The sequence below is a fragment of the Andrographis paniculata genome, unplaced genomic scaffold (assembly GCF_009805555.1).
Source record: "Andrographis paniculata isolate CXL003 unplaced genomic scaffold, ASM980555v1 Contig57END, whole genome shotgun sequence".
NCBI classification, from domain to species: Eukaryota; Viridiplantae; Streptophyta; class Magnoliopsida; order Lamiales; family Acanthaceae; genus Andrographis; species Andrographis paniculata.
This window is the reverse complement of record NW_026137592.1, coordinates 2992028-3006517: the sequence shown is the minus strand read 5'-3', so window position 1 is coordinate 3006517 and position 14490 is coordinate 2992028. Positions and strand designations below refer to the sequence as shown.

Genomic DNA, 14490 nt, shown 5'->3' with positions numbered 1-14490 from the left:
TTTATGGGTAAACTGTTTTTTAGTCCCGTAACGACTCCTTTATCATTTTAGTCATGTAAGTAGAGTCTGTCGCAAACTAGTCCTATAAGTAAAAAAATTTTCGTTGTTTTAGTCCTCCGGCGCCGGAGACGCCCGCGTGGCTCGCCGGATGTGACGTGTCCGCTAGGTGTCCCGCCAGGTCAGTGACACCCGGCGGACACGTGGATTTTTTTTTTCATTTTTTTAAAAATTTTTTTTAATTGTAACAAATAAAAAAATACAAATAAAATTAAAAATAAATTAAAAATAAGTTTTAAAAAAATTAAAAAATGAAATAAAAAATAAAAAAAAATCCATGTGTCCGTCAGGTCAGCGACACCTGACGGACATGTCACCTCCGGCGAGCCACGCGGGCATCTCCTGTGCCGGAGGACTAAAACAGCGAAAATTCTTCACTTATGGGACTAGTTTGCGATAGGCTCTATTTACGAGAGTAAAATAACAAGAGAGTCCAGTTACGGGACTAAAAAAACAGTTTACCTATTTTTTATCTATTCATAGATGTCCTATTTTATAACTTCAAACTTATACATAAATCTTTATCGAATAGCAAAGTTTCACATCATATAATAATCAATTTCTCCCCAACGGCGATTTTGCTGCACAACAACAGTCAACTTCTCTGGACGGTATCGGAACCTCAATACATTGCCCAAATAAGAAGTTTTTGGCTCTAAAATTCGAACATTTCCTATGCATTGTGTAAGAAGCAGCTTTCCCTCGCTCGTTAGTTGCCCTACATTTTAAGGAAAAAAAAAAAGTTATAACATGTCTAAAAAAGTTATATTTGTCCTTAGAAAAAATAAGTCAATAATTTTGAGTAATTAAGCAAAATGATATAATATCACCTAAAGTAAACAGGGAGATCACAAATAAAATTTGCACAAAATGAACTCCTCGTGTGTTGTTTGCCATTACTTAGAATGATTTCGATAACTTTGAAAATAAATAACAACCTAAATAACTTTGATTGCCTGGTACGCCCAGTCACCTTATGAGTCATCCAATACGGCCGTGTTCAGTCCTAGTCAACGACTAAAATTGATAAATTTTCATTTGAGTGGGACCAAAATTGATAATTTTTTTTAATAGGACCAAAATTGATAATTTTTTTTGAATAGACCCAAAATTGATAATTATGATATTGAATGAGACCAAAAATAATTTTACTCAAAAAATAAATATAATGAATATAATCTAAAATATGACGGTAAACATTTACCTAGACTATGGTCTTAAAAACAGTATTATGAACATAAATATGAATATGTCTGTATTCAGACATATAATCGGTCGTCCGTATTAGTTGTCGTGTTAAGTGAGATATTATGATACAAAAAATAATTAATTTTAATTTTAAAATTGATAATAATAATAATAATACTCTCTCTCTTTTTATTTTTTATCGTCCGTTTTATTTATTATTTTCTTTAAAAAAAAATTATACATTTTAATTTTATTTTAATTTTTTAATTTTAATTAGATTAATTGATTATTTTAAATCTTAAACCTTAACTATTTTTTATAAAAAGACTAATTCATCTTTAATTATTTACTAATTATATCATTTCATAAATTTCTAATACGTGGGATTATTATTGTTATTATGATATAATATGATCAAAAATAATTTTTAATTAAAAGAAATAAACAAGTGGCAATGAGTATAATTTTATTAAACATAAGTATGAAAATTAATAATAACAAATGTGAATAAAAGAGTCGGTGTGAAGCCTCTTGTGCATTATTATTTTAGTTAGATGTTTATTTTTAAAAAATAAATGAATAAAATTATACTATATTTTAAAATTTTTAAAAAATAATTATTGTAATTTTAATTTATAATTATTTGGATTGTATTTTATTATTTTAATTAATATATTTTCTAATTATTTAGTACTAATATATAATTTTTTATTATTTACTATTAGTTTATACTCTCTTAATTCCATGTGAATTGAACCATTTGATTAGAGACGCTGTATTTAAGGTAAGAATGTTTAATTAGTTAATAATAATAATTAGTTATGATATTATTTTTTTGTATAATTAATAATATTTATATTTTTAAAATAAATTTAATATATATGATTAAAAAAATTAAAATATACGTTTAAATATTTAATAATTATATAACAATTAAAAATATATGCAATATGGATATCATTTAGTAATAATAAATTTTTTATTATACTAGTAAATAAAAAATATTTTTGTTTATTTATAATTAATATAAATCAGTTTTATAAAAGATGTATAGTTTTAAATATAAATAAAAATAATTATTTTTTTAAAGAGAAATAAAAAAAAAAAAAATTGAATGAATGTTTGTGATAGGTTACGTAGCTAAGTTAATTTATATTTATTTTAATTTAATAATTTTTTTAAAAGAAAATAGAAAGACGTCAACAGACGAAAAAAAATGGAAATAGCGGTCGATTGTGATGGGAGTGGGAATGATGGAGTAATATTTAAAGCCTTCCGACCACCCGGTGCCGCTCAATATCACCGCCGTCTCCTTCTCTCCACCGCCGCCACCGCCGCCGCCGCCGCCGCGCTTAACCACAGTAAAAGTCTAAAATCCTTAGACTCTTACATCAGTCCAGCAGTTGCCGCCTCCTTCCCCCACCAACGCGGCAACGATTCGTCGCTCATTTCTACAAATATACGATCGAACTCTTGTTGCCCTGCTCCAGAATAATTAATCATGAGTTCCACGTTGTTGCATTGCGTTTCGATCACCAATTTGGCAAGGAATCTCTCCACTCCACCAAAGCTTAAGAGGAAAAAGTTGTGCGTGACCGCCGCTTCAGCGGCGGATCCATCGGATTACAGGTCGCCTTCTCACTCAAGGAATCCGCTCTCACTCTTAATTAACGCTCCTCGAAGCATTTGGAGAGAAACATTGAAGCCGTTGAACAACTTTGGATTCGGTAGGAAAGCCGTACTGGAAGGGGGCGCCGGGCAGTTCGTCGTCTCGGGGATAGTTTTATTCGTTCTCAGCTTGGCTTGGTTGAGGACTTTCAACCTGCAATCGAAGTTCAGAAAGTACTCAGCCGTATTCGAATTCGACCACGCCTGTGGCATTGGCATCGGAACGCCTGTACGGATCAGAGGGATAGGCGTCGGCAGTGTGGTTCGTGTCCATCCTTCATTGCGAAGCATAGAAGCAGTAGCGGAGGTGAGATGCCTCAATAACTTTGAACTAATGATTACAAATTACAATACAATAAGTCTCTGTGAGTTGTTACTTGTTTGTGATGAACTGATGATCTCTTACTGTTTTTCTAGATTGAAGATGATAGACTTGTAATTCCTAGGAATTCATTGGTTGAAGTGAATCAATCGGGGCTTCTTATGGGATCATTCATTGATATTACGCCTGGAAATCGAATTCCGAAGCCTACCAATGGGCCACTTGATGCAGGGTGTAAGGAAGAAGGGTTAATTGTATGTGACAGGGAAAAGATGCAAGGGCGACGTGGAGTGAGTTTCGATGAATTGGTTGGAATAATGACTCGTCTTGGGAGAGAAGTCGAAGCCATTGATGCTTCTAAGTCCTATTCTTTGTCAGATCATGCTGCTGCTGTTATTGAGGAAGCATATCCATTGCTTAGAAAGGTGTGGTATGTGTTTCAAAATGAATTTACACCATTATTGTTGTTGTTGTTGTTTTATTTAATAATATATACAGTATCTTCTCGAAAGGCACTAGATAACAGTCGTCCCTAAGTATCTTCTTGTTTCAAAGTGAATAGGCAATCTGTTTCACATATGTATGGTTGTGTCGTGCAGATATCAATGCTTCTATTTCATTTTTATAAATCTTGTGTTTTTATGTATGATAATTGCTTTTGAATTGTTGTGGTAGTATCTTTGTGAAGCAGCACATTTCTGATTGTTTCATTTATATAACATATGATTTGGTATGTCTGTATGTTTGATTTTTTTATCTACACCACGGAATCATTGATCCTGAGACCTAGCTAATTCGTCTTGATTCAGTTGGAAGTACCTTAGGTTACTTATATGTATTGATGTCACTTTTACTTGCATTTCTTCTTATGAAATGTTGTCCCCATTCTCAGTTTTCATTATTGTGATAATGGATTTCTGATACGACTGGAAGAAATTCAGCACGATGCAGCATTTTCTGTAATTAGGTGGTCGTTTTGTTTTTGGTATTGTATCTTAGTGTTGACAGTTTGAATGCTATATAGATACTTGGAATTGTAGTCTCCTCATGTAACCAGTGTAAAAGGGAGCCCTGTCTGGCTTCGAAGCATGCTGTGGTTCCCGGATATTCTTGTATTGCTCGTTCAATTTTGTTTGCAATATGACAAAGTACAATTTTAGTTCCACAAGTCCATAGTTTTCACAATGAAGATGGATGAATAAATGTACTATTAGATGAATTGTGTCTCATGTAATATTATTTCATCATCTTCAAGATCCCAATACTTGTACGGGGCTAAAATTGCCAAAAGTTGCTCTATTATTGCAATTTATTTTATATTGTGGAACTATAATCAAACTTTCCTATGATGTTTCACTAACATAGATCTGGACACAACTTGTGAGGCTAATACTGAATCTTGCCTTTACACATTCTGTACTTTATTGAAATGTTGAGTGCTAATCGACTGTTTGTTGCTCAACATACTTATCATCAAGGGTCATGTAAAAGTATGACTTCTCTTGATAAACAGATTCTACTCGACTGCTTCTCATTGTTGCAACATGGTGTCATTTTTTCTCATTAAGAGACATGTATTTTCTGTGATGTTTAACAGGTCGAATCCATGGTCGATGATGCAGAACCTCTGCTTGCTGAACTTCGCAACAGGGGCTTATTAAAAAAAGTCGAGACTTTGACCAAAACCCTTGCAAGAGCTTCTGATGATCTAAGGTAGTATATTATTACGCTTGACTCAGTTTTAAGCCTACCATAGTATTTTTTTTGTGCTCTTTCCATGTGAAGACATTTTCTTTAGTATTATGCAATTTTTCAATTAACTATTTGATGGTTCATCGCCCTTCTATGCCTCATTTTTTTCCCCTTTAGTAAAAATTGAGTATTTGATGTGATGTTACATAAAAATGATATACTTTACAAGAGCTTCATGGAATAGTTAAAGCGTAGTATCTTGTTCTTGAAGGTCCATTGTATGGAAATTGACAGTTCTTGTGAACTTTACAGTAGAGTACATTCATCCATTTTGGCACCCGAAAACACAGAACTAATTCAAAACAGCATCCATGCTCTCGTTCTTACATTGAAGAACATCGAGGTAATGTCCTTTGGTTTGTTATCATTTTAAGATGATTTATACACATATCCTTTTCAGTCTCAGATTTCCAACTGTCCCAATTCATGCCCGATTTTCTCCCACCGATATATGCAGAACATTAGTACCGATATATCAGGATTGACCGGCGACAAAACCTTGAAAGAGAATTTAAAATTGCTCATAAAGTCTCTGAACAGACTACTCATGTGATTAACTGAGGTAAAATTTTCTGCTACTCAACCAACTTCTGTTGCTATAGATAATTACCAGTATAGACTGTGTCTAATGATTAAACTAAGTATGTGTAAGTGAAAATAGTTTCTGGTATAGAATTTTATTTTTTCCAATCTTTATAATATATGATTTAAGCATTTGTGAATATATCCTTTGTTTCCATACCTCATAAGCTAATGGTTAGTTATTTGCACTTTATTAAATTTGTTTGATAGTCAAAATCCAAATATATTGAAACATACTAAAATGAATAATGTGTTGGTTAAATATTGGATATTTTTATTTACTGTGAAATGACAGGTTTATTATCATAAATTCGAAGTTATGTTTCCAATTTTGGATTTAAGTATGTACATATGTTATGTTAATATTCTGCAGGGAATTTGGTGTTTACATTGATATAATCATTTTTTATATAATGTTCGTTTTCTTTTCTTTTTTTTCTTTTTCTAAAGTTGAATAGGTTAACATAAATAAAATATAAATTAACATTACTCCCTCCTTCCCGAAACTAAATATTCATTTGTTTTTTGCACGTAGTTTTAAAAATATTAATATTATATTGGGATATAGTAGGAATAAAGTAGAAATGACTAAAATAACCTTATTAGTATGTATGGTATAAAGGTAATGACATTTGTGTAATATATTGTAAGTTGTAAGGGTATTTGTAATGTTAGGTAGATAGTACAGTTACTAATAAAAGAAATGGATATTTTGTTATGTGACGGACTAAAATGGAAAAATGAATACTTTGTTATCGGACGGAGGGAGTATTAATAATAATTTATGGATGTCCATTTTCTCATATAGCATCGTTCTAAGTCTTTTTTGAAAGTATTATTCAATTGTTCACATAGCATGCAGATATTTAAAATGTGTATTTTCTGAATATTTTATTGGTGCTTTTTGGATTCTTGATCGATGTAATATGAACCTTTGAATTGATATTATCTGGTGAACTAATAATACAATATAAACCATAATATATACTATATAGAACACCAGATATATTTGTATAGAGCACTCTATATACTCTATAAATGTAATACATTATAGTTACGCCGGAGCTAGGCTAACTTCCATGGATGAGCAGGTTTCAGGTCATCCGAGGTTGTATGCATATTCATTTTGAAAGTCCGAACTCTAGAATTAAACGTGCAAATCTCTCAGAGTGTACGCGTGTGAGAACAAAAGCGCACTGAAAGAATTCGTATTGACTTGTGGGGCAGTCTACGACATTCCGACATGTCCGACTTGCGTGGCTTGCGAGCCGGAATGTCACAATAAATTACTAGATATATTTGCACCGGTTTAAAAAATAAATATAATTGTTCATTGCTTTTACCTTGACTTGCAAATGTTTGTTAAAAAATAAATATATAAAATTATTAATTAAAAATAAATAAATAGAATATTATATATAAATTAAAAAAGAAAATAAGAAATATATAAAATAAAAAATAAATAAAATATCATATATATCTGACGAGCTCGAATGAGCTCAAATAAACTCAAACAAGCTTATTCAAGCTATTCACAAATTCGAACAATAAAATTTTTTGACAAATCGAGCTTGAACAATACAAATGAACTCGAATGTTTAATGGACGAACATAAATTTTGTTTGTGAATATTAGCAAACGATCGTAAACACTTAACTTATAATCATTAATCGCTCTAAATATGGGTTGTCCTAACTATTCTCATAAGTTAAGCAAGTTAAGTATTTGGTGTAGAAATATAAAATGAACAAACAAACAATATACTTTTTCTGTCTCAAATCCTATATACAAAAAAATAAATAAATATATTCATATTTAACCTTAACCATATTACCAAACACAGAACGACAAGATCGATCAACCTCCATTATCTTACATAAATCTCAAAACATATTTTCAAAAAACAAAATAAATCCTTCTGTCGGGTAAAAACTTAAAAACAAAAATTTTCTCGGGGGCATCTCCTAAAAACCACTAATTACGGTGACCAATCCAAAAAAAAAAAAAAAAATAGAACCAAAAAATAAATAACATATTAACAAATTACTCCCCCATTGCTACAACAATTGCCAACAGCAGCTACTAACGTCAATACTCTGATCAAAATTATTGCAAACTCGACCTCGTCAATCCGATCCCGTCCGCGATATTCGAGCTTCCGGTGATACTCCGCCACCGCCTCCTCCGCCACCACCACGCAGCGGCAAAGCGGGCAAGTCCCCGCCGCCTCCATCAGCCACCGCCGGAGGCAATGCCGGTGGAACGAGTGTCTGCATTCAGACACCTCCGACGCCACGTCATCTTCCTCGTACTCCGCTAAGCATATGACGCAGCGCTCGATGTTTTCGGCGCCGGTCGCATTTTTATATATTTTTATTGGGAACGTGCGGACTTTCCGACGTATCTGGCGTAGACATTTCCGGCGAGCTTTGGAGAGTTTGAGGTGGCTGGAGATTATGAAAATGGATAATGTTATGAACCTCAGCAACAGTTTGAGGACTTTAAGGTAGAAGAGATTGTGGGATGAGGAGAAAGACAATAGCTGTCTTAGATAACCTCCCATTGATTAATGTGGATAATATTATTATTTGGATAATTTGGGATGGACACTCATTACCTATATATATATATATATATGTATGTATTTGTATCTATATATATATATATATGGTTGTATTTACATTTGTGGTTCGGTTGTGGTATTGAACTGATTTTTTCAAATAGCACCGATCGAATGTTCAAATAGCATATTATTTATATTAGGCAAAATTAACAATTAGAAATTTTTTTTAGTTTGGGAATTTTGTTGAAAAGACTTTTTATTTTAAAATTATGTACTTTCTTCGTCCCAGACATTTAGCAATAGCACAAAAATTAATGAATAATTATATTATATTAAAGGTGGATATAAAAGTATTTTTAAAAGACTAAAATACACCTACTACTTTATGTAATTATTTTGAAAAAAATAGAGATAAATTTATAAAAAAAATAAAAAATTAACCGCTAAAAAATAGAAATAAAACTGTTGTTTTAAAATAAACAAAAATGACAACATGAATCTATTGTTTTGAAAAGAGAGAGTATTACTTATTTGCGGTTCAAATGTTGTTCTTAGACTGTGAAAATTATTACAGATTTATAGATAATAAGGTATAAATGAAACTAGTATTATTACAATCTCCCTTAGGTGGAGTGTTTTTTACAATATTATCTTAATCACAATATGGTAAAACACAATTTTAGGACAAGAAATCTTTCCAGCAAATTTTACAAATTAGATATTTTTTTGCTTTTTTAACTTTATATTAATAATACAAGAACAGAGAGCATATAACATATTGTTATAAAGTACAAATATCAACTATTTTAATAATTCAAAAATCACCAATCAAAAGTATGGAAAATCACATATTTAAATATAGTACACATGGGTGGAAATAGGTTAGGCGCTTACCAAGGCTCTACAGTCTGGCCTGCATAAGGTTTGACTCGGTCTGATTTATTTATTCAAATAATTCGATATAGGGTTATTTTAAAGTCTATTTAATTAATTAGAATAGGCTTGAACTTTACGAAAAGTCTTTTAGGCCTGTTAGGCTGACCTATTTATATATATAATTTTAATTTAATATATAAAATTATTATATATTTATATTTTTTAAAAAAAATTAATTTAGTGATAATAACCAAATATAAAATTGATTAGTTGTAACTATAATTTTATATATATATATATATGAAATGATAATTGCATTTTAAAAAATAAAAAATTAATTACTCCCTCCGTCTATTTTCTAATGTCCTATTTGATATTTACACGTATTTTTAGACAATTAGGATTTTTTTTATAAAATGACAAATTTGCCCTTAATCTTGTGTATAGAAAATAAAAGAGTAAATAAAGTAAAGGTGAAAGAGTAAATTTTTTTGTATACAAATAGAAAGATACAATAATTGTTGTTGGACATTCCAAATAGAAAAGTAGGACGTTAGTTTGTGAACGGAGGGAATATTATATAAGCTTTTAAATAGGCTCGTAGACTACATAGACTTAAAAATAGGTCAGATTCAGACCGTATAATTTTTTTATTACAGACTAATAAGTTAAACTCAGTGATTAATTTTTCACAGTGTATTTCCACCCCTAATAGTAGATATTCTTATTTCATAATATATGTGCAATTTAAATTTTTGATCTTCTGAATTTTTAATTTTTGAGAAAATCAAGGCCATGTATGTATCTTGTTTGAGGGGAGGGTAGGAAAATAATTATTGTTGTGAACCACAATTAATTAAATGTATTTTTTATTTGTTTGTGTGTTTCGCTAATTAAATTTGTTTGTGGGGTTTGATTGATTAATTAATTAATTTCATGGTTCTAGATTGTTCGTTAATATTCTTTTTAAATGTTGTGCTGTCAAATATCTATTCCTAATTTCTTGTCTCTCCTTTTTTTTTTCTTTTTAATTTCATTTTTGGCACTTTCTCCTCCCAATATAATAGTTTGTTTACTATTTTTGTGCGTTTTAAAACAATAGTTTTATTTTTCATAAATAACTGTATCATTATATAACTACTCTTTCATTATTATTACACAATTGTCACTACCTTTTACATTAATATACTCATAAGGGCAAAAATATTTTTTACCTATATTTTTTACCCACTATCAATATAATATTAATATTATTTGAATCTCGTATCCAACACAACCAAAACTATTTGTTCCAGTACGGAGGGAGTATTATATTTTAATCTACATTAATCTTTTTTTTCTTTGTTTTTCTAAAATAATACTCCCTCCCTGATATAATATTACAGTTATGGTTATTTACTGTAAATATACAATTTTAGAAATGATATAATTAATAAATAATTAAAAATATTTTTTTAAATTAATTATAATATAATATAAATAATTATAAATTATGATTAAAATAATTAATTATATAATTAAAATTAAAAAAAAATAAAATTTTAAAATATGACTAAAATATATAATAAAAATCATGACGTAATATATGAGACGAGACAAGTATTATATTTTCCATTTATTTTCATTGAACATGTTAGTTTACAATTTATAAATTCTTCAAAATATTAATTATATTCTGTACTTATTTTTTATTCAAATAAAGACCCCCAGGAATTAAATGAAAACACACCATTGCCACTCAATTTATTTCAGGTGTGTTTCTTCAGGGGAGTTTCGGAAAAGTTAGGTTTTTGTTTTGTTTTTATTTGAATTTTGGGAAGAGTTTGAATTTTATTGTTTCTTTTGTGTTTGGATTTGGTTGGAATTTGGGGAGTTTTGATGTGTATTGATTTAATGGATAATGAATAAAATAATATAAATGTATATTAAATTTAATTGTTAAAATTCATATTGTATGATTTGATTATGAATTTATATTATACTCGACATATATATATTTAAATTTTTATTTATTTATATTATAGAAAATTTTATTCTCTACAAAATAACATATATACTGTATATATATTTTTTTCATTTATAAATAAATAAATAAATAATTCATGGGGCAAACCTCCTTGGAGCAACATAACCGATCATTAAATAACAAGGAAGATATAAGGTTATTCACTTTACATTTCATTGTTTTTATAATTTTTTTTTTACTAATTAATATATAAAATTTTAAATAAAAAAAATATAGTGAAAAAGACGAAAATGATCCTATTAGTATTGTATAATATAAAAGTAATGATATTTGTGTAATATAGTGTAAGTTGGAAAGGTATTTATTATGTTAGGTAGATAGTGCAATTACTAAATTAGGAAATTGTAATCATATTTTGGGAATGACAAAAATAAAAAATGGTAACCTTTCAATAGGACAGAGGGAGTATATATTTTTTTTCTTTATTTTTTTTACTATTCAGCATGTGTTTTTTTTTTTTTGTTTTTTTTTCTTCTACATATTTTTTTTTTAAAAAATAATATTACATATATTTATTATTTTTATATTATTTAAATAATTTTGTATATCTCATAATATCCTTTGAAATTATTTTTAAAAAAAAAAAACAAAGACACCAATGACACCATCAATTTCTCACAACAAAATTTATTAGATTCAAACTCATTTTTTTATATAAAATACTATATTTAGTAATTATTTTACTTTAAAAAAAAAATTATTTTTCGTCACGGTATAACCAAAATTCATTAATTTTGATTTCAATATAAAATTTTTATCAATTTTGGTCTCAATAAAATCAAATCTCATCATTTTTTGTTTCAATATAACCAAAACTCATCATTTTTAGTCCCAATATAAAAATTTTATCAATTTTGGTCCCAATAAAATCAAATCTCATCATTTTTTGTTTCAATATAACCAAAACTCATCATTTTTAGTCCCAATATAAAAATTTTATCAATTTTGGTCCCAATAAAATCAAATCTCATCATTTTTTGTTTCAATATAACCAAAACTCATCATTTTTAGTCCCAATATAAAAATTTTATCAATTTTGGTCCCAATATAATCAAAACTCATCATTTTTTGTTATAATATAACCAAAACTCATCATTTTTTATCCCAATATAAAAATTTTATTAATTTTAGTCTCAATATAACCAAAACTCATCATTTTTTGTCCAAATATAATCAAACTTTATCTTTTTTTGTCTCACCGTCAACAAACCGACGAAAAATGTTGCAAGATTGTGCAGTTTCTTCAAATATAAATATAAGGTTTGATTTATTTTCACGTCAGTATTTTCCGTCAGTTTGTTGAAAGTGTAGGACTCAAAAAAGATAATGTTTGATTATATTGGGATAAAAAATGATGAGTTTTGGTTATATTGGGACTAAAATTGATAAAAAAAAAAATTATATTGAGACAAAAAATGATGAGTTTTGATTATATTAGAACCAAAATTGATAAAAAATTTTATATTTGGACCAAAATTGATGAATTTTGGTTATATTGAGACCAAAATTGATTTTTTTTTTTTTTTTTTTTTTTAAAAAAAAAAAACTATAACTAAAACAGTTGGTTTGAAAATGTTTAGGTAAACACGGGTGTTTCTATGTTTTATGATATTTTCAAGAAGAAAAATATACCCAACTTTTGTGATTGTAACAACTCCATAAATTCAAGAGTCTAAAAAATAAATAAATAAATAAAAATCAGATATTTTCCTTATTAGGTGTGGTTAGGTTGGTAATACAAATTAAAATATCGAAGCTAAACTGAGTACCTAATTCTTTGAAATAATTAACAAATGCCAAAATCTATAAACTTTTATTTATTTTTATTTTGTATTATTTCCATCCAACTTAATCCACTTTCTTGGAACTATCCCACTTTTCTTTTCTTTTTCAATAATTCGATAAAAGGTGTGCAGCATTTAAATTACATTAATTGATTGATTCTTTAAATTTTATAACAATAGGATAAATTATATAACATATTTTTATGTTTTGCTAAAAATATATAAAATACTATTTATTTTATTTATTGCGTGAAATCCCCGTGTGTTAATAAAAAGCCTGCATGAAACACTATTCTTGTCCAAAACTGATGTTTTGTTCGAAATAGAGACCTAAGTTACGTAAATTTTATACAAATAAAAAACGTAAAATATTTTAAATAATTTTTTTGAATAAAATAAATAAATAAATAATTGATCAAAATCATTTATTTTTATAATTTTTATAAAAATCAGATAATAATTTGTCTCCAAAAACTATAAAATGAATGATTAATAAATTATTTATTTATTTAATGCAAAAAAATTATTTAAGATATTTTACGTTTTTTATTTGTATAAAATTTGCGTAATTTAGGTATTTATTTAGAACTAAATATCAGTTTTGGACAAGAAGAGTATTTCGTGCAAACTTTACATTAACACAAGTGGATTTCACACAATAAATAGAACAGAAAGTGTTTTGTATATTTTTACTAAAAACACAAAAGGGTGTTATATAATTTACCCTAGCAATTATATAGAAACTTAATTGTGTAATTTATTTGTGAAAAAAAATATATATATTGGAATTAAAAAGTATATTTAGCCAACTTGATCTACAAAAATATGGCATGTATTGAATGGCAATTAAGTTATACTGTTAAATGTCAAATATAGTGTGTTTGTTCTTTTATTTTTTTCTATTTCTCAATAAAATAAAAATGTATATATGTATATTGTTGTAATATTAATATAGAATTAACATATAAAAATATTAATTATTTCTACCGTTAATCACTTTTTTAATATATTGTATAATATAAATATATATATGTGTATGTTTGATGTTGATGTATGTATGTATATTCTTGATAAGATAGTAATAAATGCAATAAATGCTTGAGGAAGGTGCAAAGGGAGAGAGATAAAATGCACTGCTCTCTTTTCATTAAGCAAACACACCTATATAGGTACAAGTTTTGGCTACTGAAGGATGTAACAAAAGCCACATAAAAGCGACGTAGAAGATATCTATTGTATACATATTGTATTTGTAGATATAACGTGTTACAACATATATACATATATTTCTCAATAAAACTATACCATTTCTTCTTATAAGTTATTTTCAAAATAATGAAAATTTACTAGTACACTAATACTCCCTCCGTTCACACACAAAGTATACATTTACTTTTGACGCGGTGTTTAAAAAATAGTAGTATTTTAATTATAGTGGGTAGTTAAAAATAGTGTAATGACATTTTTGCCCTTGCTTTTTGGTGTAAAAGTAATGATGTTATGTAAAGTAAGGGTATCTGTGAAAAAAAGTGAGGTATTTAACGAAATGTTTACTTTGTAATTGGACGTCCCAAATAAAAATATGTATACATTTTAGCTGGACGGAGGAAGTATTATTTTATTATCATGGATAGTATTATTTTATCTAATTTAATCATATGTTTACTTTTGT

At 28.1% G+C, this 14490-nt stretch overlaps 2 protein-coding genes across 5 annotated transcripts; one reads left to right on the top strand and one right to left on the bottom strand.

Annotated features, from left to right (window-relative positions):
* Positions 1–2484: 2484 nt before the first annotated feature.
* LOC127257259 (protein TRIGALACTOSYLDIACYLGLYCEROL 2, chloroplastic-like) lies at positions 2485–6783 on the top strand. 4 transcript variants are annotated; one of them, XM_051283644.1, is made up of 6 exons: positions 2485–3220; positions 3331–3660; positions 4833–4948; positions 5240–5330; positions 5445–5549; positions 6661–6783. In XM_051283644.1, exons 1-5 carry the CDS (start codon positions 2747–2749, stop codon positions 5538–5540), a joined length of 1107 nt encoding a protein of 368 aa, XP_051139601.1. In that variant the 5' UTR covers positions 2485–2746; the 3' UTR covers positions 5541–5549; positions 6661–6783. The 4 variants fall into 4 exon arrangements, with proteins under 4 accessions (XP_051139601.1, XP_051139602.1, XP_051139600.1 ...); XM_051283645.1 differs by lacking the exon at positions 6661–6783 and having other exon boundaries at positions 5243–5330; positions 5445–5785; XM_051283643.1 differs by lacking the exon at positions 6661–6783 and having other exon boundaries at positions 5445–5784.
* An 821-nt stretch (positions 6784–7604) lies between these two features.
* LOC127257241 (E3 ubiquitin-protein ligase ATL59-like) lies at positions 7605–8132 on the bottom strand. Its single transcript, XM_051283626.1, has one exon. The coding sequence runs from the start codon at positions 8130–8132 to the stop codon at positions 7605–7607; it is 528 nt and encodes a 175-aa protein (XP_051139583.1).
* Between the last annotated feature and the right edge of the window lie 6358 nt (positions 8133–14490).